This window comes from Cervus elaphus, chromosome 27, assembly GCF_910594005.1.
Source record: "Cervus elaphus chromosome 27, mCerEla1.1, whole genome shotgun sequence".
NCBI lineage: Eukaryota > Metazoa > Chordata > Mammalia > Artiodactyla > Cervidae > Cervus > Cervus elaphus.
In genome coordinates this window covers 38477935-38500941 of record NC_057841.1, presented here as the reverse complement: position 1 = coordinate 38500941, position 23007 = coordinate 38477935, and the positions used below count along the sequence as shown (strand labels likewise).

The 23007-nt window shown below is 43.9% G+C and overlaps 1 protein-coding gene and 1 long non-coding RNA gene across 4 annotated transcripts in view; one reads left to right on the top strand and one right to left on the bottom strand.

Moving 5' to 3' along the window:
- COLEC12 (collectin subfamily member 12) overlaps positions 1 to 7482 on the top strand; it is a 183031-nt gene extending 175549 nt beyond the window's left edge. Inside the window, exons 9-10 of the mRNA XM_043888929.1 lie at positions 4329 to 4474; positions 6028 to 7482. Of these exons, the coding sequence (XP_043744864.1) occupies positions 4329 to 4474; positions 6028 to 6047 (166 nt within the window). The 3' untranslated portion in view covers positions 6048 to 7482. The remainder of the gene's footprint in view (positions 1 to 4328; positions 4475 to 6027) is intronic.
- Positions 1 to 23007, bottom strand: part of LOC122684702 — a 34458-nt gene that overhangs the window by 2055 nt on the left and 9396 nt on the right. Inside the window, exons 2-3 of one of the 3 annotated variants that reach the window (XR_006338129.1) lie at positions 2249 to 2432; positions 1702 to 1752 (exon numbers count right to left, since the gene is read on the bottom strand). This is a non-coding gene — a long non-coding RNA (uncharacterized LOC122684702). The remainder of the gene's footprint in view (positions 1 to 1701; positions 1753 to 2248; positions 2433 to 23007) is intronic. The other 2 variants (XR_006338127.1, XR_006338128.1) reach the window with 2 other exon arrangements.

Genomic DNA, 23007 nt, shown 5'->3' with positions numbered 1-23007 from the left:
CAAAAACAACAAAAACAAGATCAAAAAAGACAGTTGGCCATCACCCATACATACACACAGAGTTGTCCTCATTTTTCTCTTTTCACAACAGACCTGTGAGAACTTCATGGTACCAGTCCCCTGGCTGGACATTGGGATCCACTGGCCCATGGACTCATGATAACATTCAGTGAATTATCCTGGAGTGTCCACCATGACCCAGCCCCTGTGCCATCCCGGAGAATCTTTTCTAGAGTTTTGGGCACAGTATGAGTGAGAGATACTGTTCCACTCACGTAAAAATAGTCTGATTTTCAGGACCCTGTCACAATCAAGAAGACGGACACCTTGACCCTAAATGTGCATATGGTGAAGAGAAGGGCTTCAAATGAGCTTTCAATGCTCTCTTCTCATTAATTAATAGAACCAAGTAGACAGAAAAACCGAGAGGAATGTAGCAGACACTATCAACTAACTTCCCCAGTGGCTCAGTTGGTACAGAATCGCCTGCAATACTGGAGACCACCTGTAATGAGGGGACCCGGGTTTGATCCTTGGGTTCGATCCCTGGGTCGGGAAGATCCCCTGGCGAAGGAAATGGTAACCCACTCCATTTCTTCCCTGAGAAATCCTGTGGACCAAAGGAGCCTGTCAGGCTACAGTCTATGGGGTTGCAAGAGTCAGACACAACTTAGGGACTAAACCAACCAACCAATCAACTAACTTGACTTCATTGATATTTATGGAAACTTTCACCCAACAGCCACAAATACACATTCTTTTCAGGTGCATATGGTACATTCACCAAGATCGTCAAGTAAGTGCTGGGTCATCAAACAAGTCTCCAAAAATTAAAAAGCACTGGAAGGGAAACTTTGGCTTCATTTTATGCCATAATCACTCACTCTTCATGCTTCATGTTTCTATCAGAGTGACTCTGGCTTTGGCCACTAGAGAGAAACCTCTATAGCAGGAGAAAATTCAATAGCAAAGAAATGCTACTCGCTACTAAGATTTTCCTGTTTTGAGGCCAGGCTCTTACCAGAAGAATTTTCTCAGCCCTGAAGCCTCCATCAATCTTGCGGCTGATGAGAAAGTACTAAGTTGTGTGGTTGGGTGGGTTTGCCAGGGTTGCCTGGGGTTGCCTGATTGCCAAGGTTGAAAGTTTGTGCTCTACCTCCATGAGGATAAACCCAGAACAGGGAGGGTGGGGATGGGGAGAGGGTGCTTCACACCCACCAGCTGAGATGCTTCATGATTCCAGCTCCTGGAAGAGTGAGTCTAGGTGCTTCCATGGTCCCTGGTGTACTCAGAATACACTATCCAAGCACATAATGCATGTTGCTATCCAACCACTTCTGCAACTTGTATGTTATAATATGGGATTCAAGAATTTGGCACCCAGGCTTCAGCCATTTCTCTTTCCAGAAGCTACCTGTGAGTGAGGTTTAGGCACTATTTAAGCTGAAATTCTTCTCCAAAACATATACATTCTGTTTCTCTGACATGCTCTGTGCTGTTATAAGCATGCAGACTGGAGGGATTGGCCACAAATCACTCTGTGTGATTTTAGCTTTTCCAAAGAGATGCTGGGAGACCATGTACAAGACAAACTACCCCTGCAGCCTGGCTTCAAGCTACTCCATCTCCCACCCCTGCTGGTCTCACCTGGGTCACTCCACTCACAGCCACCTTTAGCCACCTTTAGGACTAAAGTCCTACCTTTAGTCCTGAAGGATTACTTCAAGCACCACACTGAAGAATTTCCATGACCTGGAAAAAACAAATGGCAAATGGTGATAAAAATGATCTTCCATTATCAATCTGTTCTCTTTCGTCTCATCTGTCTATCCCTTTTTTTTTTTGACCATGCCACGCCAGTTGTGGGATCTTAGTTCCCCAACCAGGGATCAAACCCATGCTCATAGCAATGAAAACAGAGTCTTAACCACTGAATTGCCAGAGAACTCCCTGTAAACCCCTTTTACCTACTGAAAAGGGCAAGGAAATGCAAGGGGAAAATACTAAACAGATGGTCTATCAGAATTCCTATTTATGAAATTTTCCAATTAACTGTGAGATAAAAAAAATATCAAACGTCCCATCATTAATGCATCCAGAATCACAGTCTCAAATTTGGTAAGCAAAATTGGAATGGAACCCTCTCATACAACTGCAGAAATGAAGCAAGTGTACAACACCACCACCAAACTACCTGGGCACCGTTGCCATTTCTAGGAAGGTCTGTCAAGGTAAGAGAGAAACATACCAAAAAAGCTTCCATAAAAGTTTCCTTCCAACTTCACCTTTTCTTGGCATCACTGTGACAGTCTGAGATCTGTAACTGCTTCGTTTCTTGCCTAGGATGGAAGTTCTAGGAGGACCGGCAGTCTGTTCTCTATAGCACTTGTGTTGCCATCAGCTAGCTTTAGCCCTTGTATGCAGTAGACCCTCTGTGGAATGAATGAGCAAATGAATGAACTATTTCTGACTCTTCCACCTAAGTATCATCCCATTTATACTCTCATTGCTTGATGGTTTCCTCTAAAATCTCTCTTCATCTCTAGATTTATCTGAGGTCATTTTTTAAAAATATTTGTTTATTCATCTGTTTGGCTGTGTTAAGTCTTAGTTGTGTCATGTGGGATCTTTCGGTGTGGTACATGCACAGGCTTTCTAGCTGTGGTGTGCGGGCTCAGTAGTTGTGGCATGCAGACTTAGTTGCTCTGCAGCATGTGGGATCTTTGTTCCCTGACTAGGGATTGAACCCACATCCTCTGCATTGCAAGGCATATTCTTAACCACTGGATCACCAAAGAAGTCCCTCACTTTTCATTTTCTTAAAAAAAAAAAAAAAAAAACCCTAACTATACAGTTGGTGCAGGGGAGTCAGTTCTACCTCATTTTCCCATCCTTTGACTGTAAATTTCGACTCGCCTTTTCCCACTGCCCTGATTTTTGCTGGTCTTGTCATCAAAAGATGGAGGGCAATTTGGTCTTTATCCCTGGGTGACCCTGGTAAGGAACCTGGCTTCAAAATAGGAAAATCTTAGTAGTGAGACGTGTTTCTTTACTGTAGAACTTTCTTTGGCCATCAGAGTTTGTACAGTGGAAGATTTCTCTCTAGTGGCCAACGCCACTGCCACTCTGATAGAAACATGAAGCATGGACCAGAGTGAATGATTATGGAGTCAGATGCTGCTGCTTGGGAAATGAGTCATCATTTATGGGAAGCACCTCCTGCTGCAGATGTTCTTTTCGGACCCTCCGCATGAGGCAAACTTGCCCTCTCAGGAGGTGACCATAGGCTTCTGTTCAAGGACCTGGTTCTTAAAGAAAATGTAGCCTTTCAAGTTTTGACTCTTGGAAGCACATCTAGTTGATCGCTTAGAAAGAGAGGCAGAAACAGTGAACCCTGATGAGGGGGTGCTGGGAGCAGCAGCAGACAAGTTAACAAGCCCCAAGTTGAGCTCATCTTAAAGACAACTTGTTTTGAAGAATCTCTCTCCCAAAAAAGGCAGTGAAATGTATGAGTCATCTTCAGTAAGATTAAATTACTATTTCTTTCTGAAGCAATTAGCTATCTACAGCTTAGCCAGAAAACCACAACCAAGTGTTTATAGGTTCTTGTAAGTGGATATCAACAGTCTCTCCATTTTAAATACAGTAGTGTGTACATGACCTTCGCAAAGTCCCTAACTTCCCCTTCACCTCAGCAACCATAAAGTTCATTTGCTAAGTCTGTGGATACAAGAATATGTATGGCTGAGTCCCTTCGCTATTTACCTGAAACCACCACAACATTATTAATCGGCTCGACCCCAATACAAAATAAAAGGTTTAAAGTTTAAAAAAAAGGGGGGGAGGTGACTCTCTCTCTCTGCCTGACTCTGACGTGTTAGAGACAAGATATCAGAATGTACAAAGATTCCCTCTGGGTTCTCATAAGTGTTTGCAAGTTTGTGTGTGGGTGTGTCATCCTCAGAATGTATATATTCACCCTCAAGCCCAGAAGTCAGCATTCCAGTACACATTAGAAAGCTGTCGCTCATCGAGCTGTGTTGAAGACAGATTTACTTCCTCAGCAATGTGATGAAGCAGCTCTGCGAGCTGACTCTGCTGTGGCTAAGATAACAAGTCTGCAGGGAGAGGCTGCGTCACACGCTCCTCTGCGAAACAGCTGCTTCTTATTCAGAATCAGAGCGTGTGCAGCTTTTTAAACAGCACGTTTTCATTCTGGGATGCGTGACAGGCCTTGGTTTTGTTTTTTACATTTCTCTGCTGCTCTTGGGTCAAGCAAACGTCTGCGTGACTTTGCAAATAACACTTGATTTCTGTTTTCTTAAAAGAAATTGGAAAGCTGGACAGCCAGATAACTGGGGTCATGGCCATGGGCCTGGAGAAGATTGCGCTGGACTGATTACTTTTGGGCAGTGGAACGATTTCCAGTGTGAAGACATGAATCAGTACATCTGCGAGCAAGACAGGGAGAGAGGTAAGCAGTGGAAGGGATTTAAGAGAGCACTGCAGAGCTTATATCTTATTAAAGGGCAAGAGGAGTATAAGGGCTCTGAAAGTAGGTTCTGCAACTGGATTCCAGTCCTGATTCTGCCACTTAGTATCTCGGCAAGCTATTAACCTCAGGAAAATAATAATAGTAATCCTCTTCATGGGGTTTTTGTGAGGACTTAAGTAAGTTAATACATGTGCCTAATGTAGAGGAAGTACTCGGTAAATTTTAGACTAATGGGCCTAGGTCATTACCTTATAATACTGTCACTCAGTTGTTCTTTATCATATGGCACCAATGTCAAAGTCTTTTCATATAACAAACTATCAGAGAAATTGGGAAAACAATACCACTTGCAATTGCATCAAAAAAGATAAAATATCTAGGAATAAATTTAACCAAGGAAGTGAAAGACCTATACACTGGAAACTATAAGACATTGATGAAAGGTATTGAAGAAGGCCCAAATAAATGGAAACATTTTCTGTGCTCACAGATTGGAAGAGTATTGTTAAAATGTCCATTCTACCCAAAGAAATCTATAGATTCAATGGAATCTCTATAAGAACTCCAGTGTCATTTTCCACAGAAATAGAGAAAACAATCCTAAAATTTGTATGGAACCACAAAAGACCCCAAATAGCCAAAGTAATCTTGAGAAAGAAGAACAAAGCTGGACATACTCCCTGATTTCAAAATATATTACAGAGCTACAGTAATCAGAACAGTGTGGCAGTGGCATAAAAATAGCATATATCTCTGTCAGTGAAAGAGAATAGAGAGCCCAGAAATAAGCCCATGCACATATGGTCAATTAATTTATGACAAAGGATCCAAGAATATACAATAGGGAAAGGACAGTCTCTGATAAATGCTGCTGTGAAAACTGGACAGCCACATGCAAAAGAGTGAAACCAAACCACTCTCTTAACTCTACACAAAATAAGCCCAAAATGGATGCATGACTCAAATGTAAGATTTGAAACCATTAAATTTCCAGAAGAAAGCATAGGCAATAATCTCCTTGACAGTGATCTTGGTAATGATTTTTTGGATCTGAAAACAAAGGAAAAAATAAATACGTGTAACTACATCAAGGGGCTTCCCCAATGGCTCAGTGGGTAAAGAATCTGCCTGCAATGCAGGAGACACTGGTTTGATCCCTGGGTCAGGAAGATCCCCTGGAGTAGGAAATGGCAACCCACTCCAGTATTCTTGCCTGGAGAATCCCAGGGACAGAGGAGTCTGGCAGGCTACAGTCCATAGGGTCGCAAAGAGTCAGACACGACTGAGCACAATAGCACTACTACATTTGGGATTTGAGTTGAGACTAGGACGCCCCAGAACAGGCTCCTTTGAAGTGAATTTTACCTTTTATTGAATCTGAATAAGAACTTCGAGGCATTTATTTAAAAAAATAATTACTGAATGATGTATTTGGAATGTTTTCTTTAAAAACACACACTCCTTTTTCTGAATTGTCCATTAAAATTGTTCTTTAAGAAGAACTAACACCCATTCTTTTTCCTCTCTTTTAGAATTAGCAATTACATTATAATGGACCATGATATCATAATAGGAGCAAACTGTCGACAGTTCTCAAAGGCAAAAGATACTTCTTTCTGATTGCATCACCTTCTCATTAGATTGAGGGGGAAAGCACTGAAGACCAATTACTGAAAACATTGAAAGCCCATGTTCTCTACCATCTACCTTGCTCAAGGACAAAGTTTGGAACAAAAGTGTTCACCTAGTGTGATGTACGGATTGTCAGTAAGCAAATGGACTGAATCATATAGATTTTTCTCAGCCAATAACCGTACAGTTATGCAAATCATGTCTTCCAGAGTATGGAATGCTCCAATCAGAAAAAAGATTATCATTGGTTGTTGAGCTTTAGGAATAACTGAAAACATACACTGTGTAAACAGTACCTTACATTTCTATTGATAAAATCCCAAATGTAGGAAAAATATGCAGACATACAGATATATAGGCCAACTCTTAGTAACAATATGAAATATACTTAAAGAGCTTTTAAAACTTTGTATTTTTGTACAAAATATTTGCCTTTTTGCAATTTTTTTCTTTTTATTTTTGTCATTTTACCAATATAGTACATGAAGCCAAAGAAAACAATAATGGTACTAATAAAAACTCATAGGGTTTCTTGTCAGATTTAATTCTATGCAGTGGCAAAGAAATTTTTTCAGTTGTGGTTTAAAAAAATAATTAAATATATGTGTGTATGTATATTTTAATGTATCATTTCCTCAGAGGAGTCAATCACTTGAAATGTCTAGAAATGGCCCTGCAGATTTTGCCAGTGGAGGTCAAGGCTGAACATGTACGTGGCTCAGCCATGTGGGCTACACCTCCAGCCCATCACCAGCCAACACCCTTGCTGTGTGTCTGCCAGGCTCAGAGGAATGGTCAACTCAGGATGTGCTTTTTACTTCATTTTGGCGGAGTCAGGGGTGGTGGAGAGGCATCTGTTGGGAAGGGTGGACAGAGCACCTGTATCTGGCTATTAACAGAAGGTCCTGTTTTGTGGCTGAGACATGAACACACTTGGTTTCAGGCCCATACCAGGGCAGATATTAAATGTCAGGAAAGCATAACATCACATCGGCCAGAGACAGAGATGCTAAGATGGGGACAGCTCTATGCTACCTGGAAATCTTATGTTTTCTGGAGTCAGATTCCAAAAACACAGAATCCCAAGGCACATGCATGATGAAATGCAATAATACAACCTTGGCCACTGTGTTGAACTCTTGCAAAGAACCTTATGTCGGAGTCCATCTGCCTTCTACTCTTTAACTTGCCATGGAGAAGTCTAACATGCAGTGTGCTGAAATCAGGCTTAAATGTAACTGATGCTCAAAGGTAAGATTTCCACCCACCAGATTCCCTTCCCAGGACCTCCCCAGCCATGCTGCTACCTACCCCACGTACAATGGTAAAAGAATAAAGACAGAGTTTGACTTTGACGCCTGCAGCTGTGTGGACTGTGTTGTCTTGCCCTGGTCACCGTTTATGCTGTCTCTGCAGCCCAAGAGTGGCCATCTCCTCAGCACCTGGATGCCCTGCTATCCCGCCCATGGGGTCTGGTCAGACTGGCCAGACCTGCCATCATTTGGGCCCTGCGATCCCAGACAGGCCCTGGACCCTGGTACCTTTTCAGGCTCAAGACCTTCTATAGACTAAACTGTATCCTCTTTTTCATCCTCTTCTGGTTTCTTAGGTGTCAGTTAAGATCATGTTCGGATGCAACTTGAACTTAAACATCTGATGCCATCATCGGAAGAGAATGTTGCTGATTCCCACAGCTGAAGGTGTTCCTCTCCTGGCCCTTATACCTTACCCAGGGTTTATCATCTCTCAGGCTTCAATCAGATGCTCTCATGTCATCCTCCCAACAGCCCTAAGAAGTGGGGCTTCCTACTTACTCGCCCCATTTTATAGAAGGAGACACTCAGGGAGGTGACATCATTTCCTGGGCCATATCATCACCAAGGAGTGAGGCAGGATTCAGACTTGAGCTTTGAAAATGTTCTAGAGGACTTCCTTGACGGTCCAATGGTTAAGACTCTGCACTTTCAGTTCCCTGGTCAGGGAACTAAGATCCCACATGCCACACGTGGTGTTAAATAGATAAGTAAAATTTTTTTAAATGTTCAAAATTTTTAAAAATGTTCCTTCTTTCAGAAGCAAGGTCCTTCCTAATAACAGAGTAAAATCAGATGAAAATCACACATTATCAGATGCCTCATGTACTGCTCTATATATTTAGCTATTTATATACCAGGTTTCTATTCACCTACTCACCACTGATGCTCTTCTGGGAGGAGAGTTTTGGTAAAATGTCATGAGGTTTTCAGGCTATGAGAAGTTACGAGTTGCTATGAGAAGATGGAAACTTTTTATTTTTGTCCCCACCCCTCAGCATGTGGGATCTTAGTTCCCCAACTAGGGATCAAACCCCCGCCCCCTGCAATGGCAGCTCAGTCTTAACCACTGGATCTCCAGAGAAGTCCCTGTTTTTCTTTTTAAATGGCTCTTGAAGAATGATTGCACAACCAGAAAGAATAAAACCCTTTCTTTTCCTCTTTTGCAATCAGTGTTCACCTTTGATCAACTCTTCCCATAACCATCTGAGTTTAGCACTTAAGAGTTTAAATCAGACAACAAAGAGTACAACCTGCTCTCATTTTAAAAAAAATCAGACGTTGAAGGAAGTAGAAAGCTACGTCAGTCATACATTCCACCATAAATCAGGTAACAATACTAAAGCAAGTGTATTTTGCCTCAAAACCGATTGATCTCTTCTTGGAAAAGTATGTTAACTCATTCATGGCTCAATAATAAGTCTAATAATAATAATAATAATAATAAAAAGTAAATATATTTAGCACTTTCACATACATTATCTCTTCTAATCTTGGTGCAAAACCTTTCTTTCTACTTTAGGAATGAGGACGCTGAGGGGAATTTGAAGACTTGCTCATTGCCCACATCCCAGTCATGCATATCTGATCAGGCTCGTCGTTCTTATGTTCCCTAACTCTAAGTCCATCCTAACCCTTACCCCAGCTTAAAATCTTCTGAGTTGCCTGCAGGACATACATGCAGGGGCCCTGGGGACCAGGTCCCCAGCTGTAGGTCCAGCCTCCCCTCCGCTGTACCCTCTGGCTCCCTTGCCTTGAGCTGGAACAGCCTTACAAGCCACCTGCAAAGTTCCTCTGTGCTCCTTCTTACTTACTTCTTACTGTGCTCCTCCTCCTTAGAAATCCAGACTCTACCTGGATTTCATTCTCAACTTCTTTAAGATTCACTCAAGCATCACTTCTGGCCTGAATCCTTTCCCAGCATATGCATCCTGAAGCTGAGACTTCTTTTCATGTCAAGCAAGTGCTACCCACAAGTGTTCCAGGTACTATGAAAGAAAAACCCTTTCACGGCGTTAAGACCATCTACAGATCAGCTGAGAGGCCCAAACATCACTGAATTAAGAAGAGAAAGGTGAATGGAGCCAGTCAGCTACAAAATCTTAAAGAGAACTGAAGAATGGGAGAAGCCAGTCAGGAGAAATGAAGGCATTCGTGTTGATGATAGTCGGTTATTATACATCTACTATATTGGACATATGTGTAATATACCTATTAGGAATGGAAGACTGAGTGAAGAGAATCAACTGGCAAAAGAGATTTATTCTACTTAGCAACATATGGCCCCGAGTCAGGGAAAAGCTTTCGAAACCTTTTCTGAATGAGAGTGTAAGGAAGTATCTCTTTTCTGTTATGCTCAACAGTTTTAGAAGTATAGGTGAACTTTGGCCATCTCTTTAAGAGGGAATTTTTCTATACAATAACTTCATTTTCCTGGAAAGCATCCTTTAGTGGCACAGGATCACACTTATTTTATAAATCACAAAGCAGATGTTGTAGAGATTTTGCTCCACCCATTCATCCTTCTTCTTCTCTTCCTAGATACCCTTGCCAAATAAATATAATACATAGCATGCCCAGGTTACACAGGTAGCCAAGAGTCCAAAGAAAAGCAGGCTTAAGAAAACAAATTCTCCAGATGCAGAGCTCCTGGTTTTCACATTTTTCAATGAATGAGTTTATGAATGAACTATCTCAGTTCAGCCCTGCCTGCCACAGCCAGGGTGATGGCCCAGCCTCCAGCCTTCCTCTGAGGACTTACGAGCCCTGAGTTTGTAAAACAGGAATCACCCGTGCAACTTGGGCAGGAGTCAGCTGCCAGCGAGGAAGCTCCTGCCAACAGCTCATCCAGAAGGTCATTAAATAGGCTTAACCAAAGGGGCTTTAGTCCTCTTGGCCAGGGATGGAGAATTGTCCTTTGGCCAGTGTTCCAACCACTGGTGCCAGAGTTTGCTGTATTCTTTAATCATCGCTTATTGCCATGACCCACTAAATCATGCCTGCAAGCTGCAAGGAATTATAAGATTGTTAAAACCAGTTCCTGTGCCTGAGAGCAAAGGAGCTAGGCCAGGCCTGACAAAAACCAGCACAACTGCAGAGTAGCTGTAATAACACCTCATGACTCCTAGGAACTTGGCATATACTGTCTCCAACCACTGTGCAAGGAAACTAACTGAAAATCAGACAAGTTAAATAGTTTCCTAAGAACTGGGATTTGAACCCACCACCACCTAGCTCCCATAGTAACCCTCCTGAGAGTTTCGGCTTTCTATGTTGTATTCTGTTCTTTGCCACAAGAAATCATTCAAATCACCAAGTCTCTCTCACAGAAGCAGGGAGATAATGGATGAATCCTGATTTGAGCTCTTTACATGAAAGTCCTACACCAGGGACTTCCCTGGTGGTCCAGTGGCTAAGACTCCACACTCCCAATGCAGGGGGGCTGGGTTCAATCCCTTGTCGGGGAACTAGATCCCACAGGCCGCAACTAAGAGTTCACATGATGCAACTAAAGGTCCTGTGTGCCGCAGTTAAGGCCTGGTACAGCCAAATAAACAAAGGTACTAGATCAATCGCTTTGCTATCTGAGCAAAGAAGCAAAAATTCACTTGGCACCCATACCATGGATGTCCAAAGCGGTCCAGATTGGAGAAACCACCCTAGATGCTAAAGTAACTAAACCTCTCACAGAGTTCTCTGATATAAATTAGTTTCAAATGAAAAGAGGCTCTAGAGCCAAACAGACCCAGGTTTGACCCCTGCTGTCTACCTCCTTGTTATAAGACATACTCACACAAGTGGCAAATAGCTCTCTCCCCTTGTCTCTTTCTTTCCCACCAGGCCTTCTGCTCATGGACAGAATCAGCATTGGACCTGGGAGGAAAAGGCACACACAGAAGCCTGAGGCTGTGGGAAATCCTGCTCACACAGACAGAAAGCAAGAAAGAGTCTCCAGTGGACTTGCTAACATGTTCTTATAAATCTATAATCCTGCCACCAATCCCCCAAAAATATCCACCATGATGTTCCTGGGTAGTGAAATGAGTGGTTTTTCTCTTGCTTACTCAGCATATACAGCGATCATATGTGCTGCAGACACACACTACCCTGCTTTTGATGGTAATAATAATTTGTTTCTAAGTAACTATTTATTATGCCTCCATTGGGGCTTCCCTGGTAACTCAGCTGGTAAAGAATCCACCTGCAATGCAGGAGACCCCAGTTCAATTCTTGGGTTGGGAAGATCCCCTGGAGAAGGGATAGGCTACCCACTCCAGTATTCTTGGGCTTCCCTGGTGGCTCAGCTGGTAAAGAATCTGCCTGCCATGTGGGAGATCTGCGTTTGATCCCTGGGTTGGGAAGATCCCCTGCAGGAGGGCCTGGCAACCCACTCCAGTATTCTTGCCTGGAGAATCCCATGGACAGAGGAGCCTGGCGGGCTACAGTCCATGGGGTTACAAAGAGTCAGACACAACTGAGCGACTAAGCCCATGCCTCCATTCAGACAAAACTATTTGAAAACAAGCTGTTTTTACTTGAAAGGTATAGTTTGGGGTCCATTTCATAAAATAGGATTTCAGGCCCATAAGATGCCACCTAATTGACAGTCTGCAGAGAAATAATCAGAATGTCACATATTTCAACCCCACACCTACAACATTGGTACATTTGGTGAAGTATACCAAGGAGCTTGGATCAACAGGCATGAGGAATAATGACCAGTACCTTCATACAAACCTTGGCATTTCTCAGAGGAAAAAAGGGACTTAGAAGAAAATCACATGATGGCTAGATAGATGGAAAGAAAGTAGGGGAAAAGGGAGGGAAGGAAGGAGAGAGGAACAGAGATGCATAGATAGATAAACAGATGCATAGAATGGAAGAGAAAAAGGAAGATTGAAGATCAGCTAAGAGAAAGCTGTCACCATTTATTCTTTCTTTTTAATCCCAGAGTCCATTTGAAAGAGTTCTTTCAGTGGAAAAAGCACTGCCTTAAAGTCCACTGAAGTCCTCCACCTTCCCCCCTCGCGCCCCCGATGACACCTTAGGAGTAGCCAGCACCACTGCACACACGCTTCTGAGGGAATGAGAAAATCATCTGCCCAGGATCACCTGTGCTCACTTTTCCACTCTGTGGCTCCAGCATTTGGAAATCCTAGAGCCCCAGAATTGCCTTTTCCTGTTTTCGTTTTCCATCGCCTGCGCTGTGTTTTTCCACAGTCTGCAGTGAGAAGGGGCAGCTGGGTCAACTGGCCCTGGCATCGGGGCTTGCTGTTTCCCTCCCGCTATGGGAAGAGTTTTCCTCCCTCTGTGATTTAGCTCAGTGACACACACCCTGAAACAACCACACCCCGTGAGACCAGGACCCAGCAAGTTACCCAACACCAGGTGGGGACGAACCTCCCCAGGAGCAGATCTGCCAGGGGCAGGCAGTTCCTGCAACCGGAGACCCCCACGGGAAGGTGCTGGGCACCTCTGAATAGCCGGCAAGGCTGATCTTCTGTCTGAACATTTGCATGAACTCCAGATTCCCGTCCTTTCTGGTCTAGCCTGGTCTGGGCTTCCCAGACAAGGCATGGTGCTAGTGGTAAAGAACCTGGCTGCCAATGCAGGAGACATAAGAGACATGGGTTCGATCCCTTGGTCAGGAAGATCCCCTGGAGGAGGAAATGACAACCCACTCCAGTATTCTTGCCTGGAGAATCCCATGGACAGAGGAGCCTGGTGGGGTACAATCCATAGGGTCACAAAGAGTTGGACGTGACCGAAGCCACTGGTCTAGCTCCATTGCTATTTTTGAGAAATAATCTTCTACTTAGTGTTACAGATAATATAAGAAAATATCCCCACCCTTAAGAAAATAAGCCAGTCCCCAAGCACTTGAAGGATAATGTCCCAGACCACACAGCCTGACGTGTCCCTAAGCGTCACATTCTCCTGGGGTCTCACAGGTCCCTGCTGTCGTCACAGCGGCGGGGGGCACACTGCTCTGTCAAGACCCACACCCGAGCACCCACCTCCCTTTCAGTCTCTAGGTTAGAAGCTCTGAAGAAGGCTTACAGTCAAGGCTAGAACACAATAAAAGATAAACAGTCACAGAGAGCATCCAGATGCTAGACAAGCAGAGCTTGCCAGCCAGGGAGGTCTCACCTGGATGCTCCTTTCCTCGCTCCAGGGTGCCACCTGACATCACCTGGAAAGCCCTCTGTCGAGAACCTTTTGGGCATCCAGCCCCCTGACGTGCCCCTCTCTTGCGTATAGATCTGTGGGTCCACACTGGGGACACCTATCTCCAGTTATCCACATGACAGAGATCTCAGCCTTCAGACAAGATCCAGTCTCTCCCTTCGTGGTTGGCACCAAAATAACCAAATCTCAATAATAAAAACCCAAAGCCACTACTGTAAGAGACAGAGGAAAGGACAGGGAAGGAGACAAGCCTTGGTAGAAAGGCTGGAATGTGAGACTTTACCCAAAGGAGCATTATCTCCAAAGGCCACGTGCCACATGTTAACCTACAGATATTCCATGAGAGCCCTCGGCATTTCTCAAATGTGAATTAAATTGAGCACCTTTACTGCACAGGCAGTTGTTCATTCATTCATTCACCAAAGATTCACATGGTCAATCTCTATGGCCTCCTTACTATGTTCTAGATCTTGTACTAGGTACTAGGAATCTCTCTCTTCTTTTTTTATACTCACGGGATTCTCTATATATTTTTCTGTAACTCATTTTTAATATAACTTTATTTATTTATTTGGGAGACTCTTAGTTATCATGGGGAGGAACCGGGGGATAAGGAGATAAAGCACATATTTTTATCAGGCTAGTGCCAAAAGCAAATTTTACGCTATTTTAATCATGTGGACAAAAGGCCAGGACAATGAAGAGGTCTTCGACAACAACAACGGCGTGAAAAGCTGCCAGGTGAGTGAGGCAGTAACTGCGGATGTTTTCACAACACCTGGAGAAAGTGCTAAACCCTAGCTGTGACTTCAGGTCATTTATTGCTTACTTGTTTACCGTTGTTTTCAGTATTTCAGTCTCGTCAAACATGCCACCAAAATTCTAGCAAACGAGAATGGGTGAGAGATATGAGAGTTGAGAATCAGTGAGCCAGGTTGTCAAAATGTCAAAACTAAGAGAAAGTAAAGAAGTTGGGAATAGAGTCAAAGACTGATAAGATATCTGAAACAAGCGGCAAAGCCTCTGCTTTTGGCATTGGGCTTCCCAGGTGAAACTAGTGGTGAAGAACCTGCCTGCCAATGCAGGAAACATAAGAGATGTGGGTTTGATCCCTGGGTCAGGAAGACCCTCCAGAGGAGGGCATGGCAAACCACTCCAGTATTCTAGCTTGGAGAATCCCATGGACAGAAGAGCTTTGTGGGCTACGGTCCACAGGGTCACAAAGAGTCAGACACGACTGAAGCCACGTAGCACGCACGCACTAGGCAAAAACATCTCCAAGTCCTTCCAGGCCGAAGATTATGTCCCAAGAAGACAGCCCATTTGTTGGAGAATTGATGTCCCACCAACTGATCCCAGGAGAGAGAAAGGAAGGGGTGGAGGGAAAGTAATTTCTCATGGCGCTGAGCCTGAGACCACTGTCAATGTTGTAATTATATCATGCTTGCTGTTTATATAGGTCATTTATTGGGATAAGGTACATGGGATCACTTAAAAACGACATTCATTTGGTCCCTTTCAAAAACATTCAGCTGGCTTACGTGTGGAGCAAGAAAGTGCGAAAGTGACATAGCGTCCAAATTGCAGCCATGTGTGACTTGGCCTTTCTATTTGGGGGGAAAGGAAATGGTTAAGCCTGAAGGATTGTGTTTCTCTCTTGTCACTCTGACTCTGAGTGAATAATGAGTTCCTGCTGGTGACAGCCTGGCTTGGGGAGGCGAGTGCAGAGGGGCTTTGGTACCCTTCCAAAGCTGTGTGTGAGCCTTCACCACAAGGCCTGATTCTGGGGGAGGAACAGCGGGTGAACCATGCCGAGCAGAGGCTGGGAGTGCCACGTGTTAATGCACCTTCCCTGAGAGACCCCGGCACTCTCAAATGTGAATTAACTTGAGTTCCTTTACTGCATTCATTCAGACAATCATCAAAGATTCATATGGTCAACCTCTGTGGCCAACTTACTACGTTCTAGATCCTGTAGTAGGTGCTGGGAATCTTTTCTCTTTTTAAACACTCACAGATCCTCTATATATTTTTCTATAACTCATTTGTAAATATAATTTTGCTTATTTATTTTGGGCTGTGCTGGGTCTTTGTCACGGTCACTTTTCTCTAGCATGGTGAGCAGGGGGCTACTCTGTAGTTGCAGGGTGCAGGCTTCTCACTGTTGCGGAGCACAGGCTCTGAGGCTCACAGGCTTCAGGGGATGCAGCACATGGGCTCAGCAGTTGTGGGTCCCAGTCTCCAGAGCACAGGCTCAATGGTTGTGGCACACACGTTTAGTTGGGATCTTCCCGGATCGAAGACTGAACCTGTGTCTCCTGAATTGGCAGGCAGATTCTTTACCACTGAGCCACCAGGGAAAACCTGGGAATCTTTCTTGAGTTGCCTGGAAAGCAGATCCCAAGATAAAGGCCTCATCTACCTCCCCCATCACCCATTCTAGATGTCACTCACCCTTGGCCACTGGAGGCTACCAGCCTGATGGGCTGACCCAGAACCTCAGTCCTGAGTCCTTAGCTGCTTTGGCCTCATCAAGCCATAACTGTTGAAGCTGCCCACTTACTGTTACCCCTGGCAAGAAAGAACCAAGAGACACCCATGCAAGCCTTCTGGGTTCCAGTCAACTCCTCCATACTTCCACTGTGTAAGAGTAACCCTATTCCTCATAGTAGTTAGGGTCAATTTTGTCCACCAAGGGAATAATTCTTTTCTTTGCCAGTTCTTCCACTGACATGAGGAGCCTCAAATGACCTGCCTCCAGTGGCCACAGCATCGAGTTGAATTGCTGCCTGGTGGTCCCCTTGTGGAAACCAGAACCTTTGAAGTGGTGGAGTCTAAAATTGCAAGCTTGATAAGCAGGGATCCTGAGAGGATCCACACCAATTTCTACCTTTTGGTTCTTATCCCTGTGAATTCCAGTTTTGGGAAACATAGCACTATAGCCAGTGACTTAGTGCATATAACTTCACCCTGGAGGATAGCATGGTAACCTTACAGGTTATTGGCCCAAGGCTAGAACCCTAGATGAGCCTTCAATAGTCCTTCCACCATGCCATTAGACTAGCTACTTCTGATTGATCGGATATCTGGGGACACTAGTGGATCTCGTGGTCATATGCCCATTGCCACAATGGTGTGCAAGCTGCCATTTTTAATAGATCAGGAATTCTGTAGGCCCTTGGTTGACAGTATTGATAGAGACATGTGGGTAAGGTAGGAATCAATTCTGGTAAGGACAGAGTGATGTCCTTGTGACAGGCACAATGAAGGACAGAAAAGGTATGGACCTAACAGAAGCAGAAGATATTAAGAAGAGGTGGCAAGAATACACAGAAGAACTGTACAAAAAAGATCTTCATGACCCAGATAATCACGATGGTGTGATCACTCACCTAGAGCGAGACATCCTGGAATGCGAAGTCAAGTGGGCCTTACGAAGCATCACTACAAACAAAGCTAGCGGAGGTGATGGAATTCCAGTTGAGCTATTTCAAATCCTGAAAGATGATGCTGTGAAAGTGCTACACTCAATATGCCAGCAAATTTGAAAAACTCAGTGGTGGCCACAGGACTGAGAAAGGTCAGTTTTAATTCCAATCCCTAAGAAAGGCAATGCCAAAGAATGCTCAAACTATTGCACAGTTGCACTTATCTCACATGCTAGTAAAGTAATGCTCAAAATTCTCCAAGCCAGGCTTCAACAGTGTGTGAACTATGAAATTCCAGATGTTCAAGCTGGATTTAGAAAAGGCAGAGGAACCAGAGATCAAATTGCCAACATTCATTGGATCATCGAGAAAGCAAGAGAGTTCCAGAAAAACATCTACTTCTGCTTTATTGACTATATCAAAGGCTTTGACTGTGTGGACCACAATAAACTCTGGAAAATTCTGAAAGAGATGGGAATACCAGACCACCTGACCTGCCTCTTGAGAAATCTGTATGCAGGTCAGAAAGCAACAGTTAGAACTGGACATGGAACAACAGACTGGTTCCAAATAGGAAAAGGAGTATGTCAAGGCTGTATATTGTCACCCTGCTTATTTAACTTATATGCAGAGGACATCATGAGAAACGCTGGGCTGGAGGAAGCACAAGCTGGAATCAAGATTGCTGGGTGAAATATCAATAACCTCAGATATGCAGATGACACCACCCTTATGGCAGAAAGCGAAGAACTAAAGAGCCTCTTGATGAAAGTGAGAGAGGCGAGTGAAAAAGTTGGCTTAAATCTCAACATTCAGAAAACTAAGATCATGGCATCTGGTCCCATCACTTCATGGCAAATAGATGGGTTAACAGTGGAAACAATGACAGACTTTATTTTTCTGGGCTCCAAAATCACTGCAGATGGTGACTGCAGCCAAGAAATTAAAAGATGCTTGCTCCTTGAAAGAAAAGTTATGACCAACCTAGACAGCATATTAAAAAGCAGAGACATTACTTTGTCAACAAAAGCCCATTTAGTCAAAGCTATGGTTTTTCCAGTAGTCATGTATGGATGTGAGAGTTGGACTATAAAGAAAGCTGAGCACCAAAAAATTGATGCTTTTGAACTGTGGTGTTGGAGAAGACTGTTGAGAGTCCCTTTGACTGCAAGGAGATCAAACCAGTCCATCCTAAAGGAGATCAGTCCTGAATATTCATTGGAAGGACTGATGTTGAAGCTGAAACTCCAAACTCCAAACTTTGGCCACCTGATGCAAAGAACTGACTCACTGAAAAAGACCCTGATGCTGGGAAAGATTGAAGGCAGGAGGAGGAGAAACAGTAGAGGATGAGATGGTTGGATGGCATCACCAACTCAATGGACATGAGTTTGAGTAAACTCCGGGAATTGGTGATAAACAGGGAGGCCTGGCATGCTAATGTCCATGGGGTTGCAAAGAGTCGGACACAACTGAGTGACTGAACTGAACTGAAGGACAGATTGAAATTGAAATCATTTGGCCACCAAGTGGATGGTCTGGTCTCCCCAAGGTTCATCACTGTATATCTACATCCAAAGATGAGATATCTTGTCTACCTTGTGGTTGAAAGCTACCTCTTCAGTGGGGGTTCTCTAATGAACATTAGTGTGAGATACGAAGATGCACACACCCTGTGCCCACAACCATAAGTTCAGCCTCATGTCTCTTCCCCAGATTTCCTTACCAAGCGCTCTGGGTTCCAGTCAACTCCTCCAGGCCTTCACTATGTTGGAGCAACCCTACTCCTTCCAATTTGGTTCCTTCTGGGGCCTGACCAAACAGATGAGCCATTACCCTTGTCCAAGAATTCGTATCAACCTGTATCTCGGGCTGCTTCTCCTTCTTTATAAAATGAGCCTTTATAAGGCCCCTCTGAGTCGGGCTACAGCGTGGCAGCAGTCCATCTCCAGTTAGCACCAAGATCGCGTGATCTTTCTCTCCACTGTGCTGGTAATGGATAGTAGGTGGCTGGTTAACTTTCCCACTGTGGTAGGTTCAGGGCAGAGATGTGAAACGAATGAGGCTCTTGAGCGGTCACGTCTGTGCTTTTCCTTGGTGCCCCGTCCTGCCAAACCAGGGAGTAGCGCTGGGCTAGAGAATACATAGATTATCCCAGAGTCTTCACCCAGTGGGTGGTCACTACTCCTCTAGTGACTGCTAGAACATGACACCCTCTACAGAGCAAGTCAGAAAAATATCTGCGTGCCAACTCCTACTCTGTCCAGTTTTAGAGGGCACACTTGATGCTGTGGCTGTTATTACTGGTTTGAATGCTACTGCTATAGAAAAATGAAAAAAAAAAACACAACTTGGTTTGGGCCAATCCTGGCTCACAAATTGTATTCCAGCAGCTGAGAGACTGGCACTTCTAGGAGAATCAAAAAATTAAGAAATCTGCAAGAGGTCTGCCTTGTGTTGCTTTTTCCAGGGACTTAGAAGTTAACTGGATGTTTCAACGTATTGAGTGACTAATTTTCCGTCCTTTTTTCTCAGATCTCACACAGTAAGCATTTATTTCCTGAAAACCTGCCAAAAGAGTCATTTTTTTTTTTTCAGAGTTCCAATAGTATTTTAAAATGTAAAATGAAGTCCTGATAGCAAAAATTATCAATGTAGACCCTTGAATCTACCCATAGCAACTTAAGAAGTATTGCCTTCTTTTGGTTTCAAGTTTGGGGAGTTTAAAAGAGAGACAGAAAGAAAGAGAGAAATTTCCAAAAGTTTCTGAAGTGCTTATTTTTCTCCAAGATTCAGGCTTGCTTATTGGATAAGAACAGTTGATCCAGGACAGTTGGCAACTGCAGGTAAAAATGTGCCTACGATTTGTTTTTAGTTGTGTTACTACAGCTTCCAAGCCAAGGTTGCAGGCTGACAGTGCCCTGAAGGAGGGAGAGAACTGGACAGCACCCATGCCTCCCATTAGGGAGGCCTCCAGACAGAGCCTGGAGCAGGACCGTGCTGGGACTGACCCAAGCCAGGCCTTCCTGTGTTGCCCAGAATCAGAGCAGCACCCACAGAACCAATCTTCACTCATGCCCACTGTGGATAGAACAGTCTCAGAGCATTTACAGGTCTGCTAAATGGGTGACTGTACTGTGTCAAACCCACAGTTTAGGTTGAAAGTTGGTGATCAAATACTACAGGAACCACCCGCTGGCTTTGCCATTTAGTGGAGGCGTAGGCCTTTCATTCTAGAAAGTGCTCATTGACAGGAAGGCATATTGTCTCAAGAAACAGATGTACAGTTAACCTGGAATTTTACAACTTCTTCCCCAAATACAATAAACCTTGTTTTCAATGAAACCGGTTAAGTGCCTTGTGTATTATGAAATTCCTTTGATGAGTAAGTCAGATTATTTATGGACTGTTGGAAGACCAATCTTTCACTGTAGAAACTGTCGATGGATCATTTGGGAAAGGAGCCAAAGGGTCAGGAAGAGCTCTTTATCACACTAATGCACAAAGACACACAAAGCATGACCCAGATATAAAAAGGGGGCCAGCACACTGCTAGTAGATGCCATTCAAGGCTGAGCCCAGGAGACTGCCCGGAAGCTCTGACAACAAAGAAAATGATGGAGGAGAAAGGAGGGGCGGGAAACACTCCCCAGGGTGAAACACAATAGGGAGACCAGGAGGATCTGGGCAGGGTCTGGCCTCAGTAGAAAAACAAGATAAAAAAGGATCCCATGGGGAACTTCTCTGGTGGTCCAGTGGCTGGGACTCTGAGCTCCCAGTGCAGGAGGCCCAGGTTCAATCCCTGGTCAGGGAAATGTATCCCACCTGCCACAACTAACCATTTTTATGCTGCAATTAAAAATTCCATGGGCTGCAATGAAGACCTAGTGCAGCCAAATAAATAAATTAAAAATATTTTTTTTAAAAAGGACCCCATTTTTCTAGTTTCTTCCCCATCCTCTCCCTCTTGAAGGTTCGAATCCAACCAGGCAACGTATTTGATTGCAACTACCTACCCTTTCCACGCATTCCATCATGGTTAGAGTTCAGAGTATATTAATTTGGATAACGCTAGCTGTTATCATAAACAGCCCCTCAAAAAATATATATAATGGCTCAAGGACCATAAACGTTTGTTTCTTTCCCATAATTTAGCATAAAGGAGATATTGTTTGGCAGCTTTCTTCCACAAGGCGATTTAGGAACCCAGGCTGAAGACATGTGGCTGTGTCATTTCCTAGGGCCCTCTTCTGCACTGAGACACTGAAAGGGGAACAGGTATGAAGAGGGCACTTAAAACCCCTGCTTCTTAAAACTCTACCTTGAAAGTGAGAGGCAAGACTTCTCACAAACCATTGGTTAGAACTTCACTGTATTATGTGCTTGCTTGCAAGGGTGTAAGAAATACAGTGTATGTAGCTGCCTGCCCAATGGAAAAAATGGATATTTTTGGTGAATGGCTAACCATCTGCTTGGAAGCAGGTAAACCTTTTATCCATTTTTGCAGGAGTGCCTTCTGCTGTGCATTGTAGGGTTAGTAGCAAGCAAGTATTAGTGAAACAAAGGGGTGGCTGAGTGACTGCTGAGATTGGAGGAACAATAACTTTCATTAAGTCTGTGCGATTCCTCATCTGTAAAAGTACACAAAACTTTGAGGATTAAATAAGACAACATGTAAATAACTTAGAAAGGTACACAGGTAAGCCCTCAGTAAGTTCGTAGTTATTACTCTGACCTCAGTCGTCTCATATGCAGATGACGCCACCCTTAAGGCAGAGAGTGAAGAGGAACTAAAGAGCCTCTTGATGAAAGTGAAAGAGGAGAGTGAAAAAGCCGGCTTAAAGCTCAACATTCAGAAAACTAAGGTCATGGCATCCAGTCCCATCACTTCATGGGAAATAGATGGGGAAACAGTGGAAACAGTGGCTGACTATTTTTCTGGGCTCCAAAATCACGCAGATGGTGATTGCAGCCATGAAATTAAAAGACGCTTACTCCTTGGAAGGAAAGTTATGACCAACCTAGACAGCATATTAAAAAGCAGAGACATTACTTTGTCAACAAAGGTCCGTCTAGTCAAGGCTATGGTTTTTCCAGTGGTCATGTATGGATGTGAGAGTTGGACTACAAAGAAAGCTGAGCACCAAAGAATTGATGCTTTTGAACTGTGGTGTTGGAGAAGACTCTTGAGAGTCCCTTGGACTGCAAGGAGATCCAACCAGTCCATCCTAAAGGAGATCAGTCCTGGGTGTTCATTGGAGGAACCGATGTTGAAGCTGAAACTCCAATACTTTGGTCACCTGATGTGAAGAGCTGACTCATTTGAAAAGACCCTGATGCTGGAAAAGATTGAGGGCAGGAGGAGAAGGGTATGACAGAGGATGAGATGGTTGGATGGCATCAGCAACTCAATGGACATGAGTTTGGGGAGACTCCGGGAGTTGGTGATGGACAGGGAGGCCTGGAGTGCTGCAGTTCATGGGGTTGCAAAGAGTCGGATACAACTGACTGACTGAACTGAACTGAATGTCATTTGGAAGTTTTGCTATTTAACTCATATATTTGCTTTTAGTCCTGTAGTTACATAAACATCATATACATGAGATGTTTATGATTAGTTTTATGTTTGTTCACTTAAGAGACATAAAATACTTTTACTCATCACAAGGGGTCTGTGGGAATGTTATCCTTTTTAAAAAAGGGGGTTTATTCATTTAAATTTGGGAAACCTTGTAGCAGAATCAGGCTTGATGCTATTCACATCTCAGCTTCCCCACTTAACCACCAGTTTATTCAGTCTTTGCTGGTCCCTACCTCCCCCTCTGTGAAATGGGCATAAAACCAATGCATCACAGTCACTGTGCTGGGAATTGAGATAATGCATGTGACAGACTTGTCTAGCACTTAGCATATCCCCAGTAAATACAAATTCCCTTCCCTGTCTCATAAT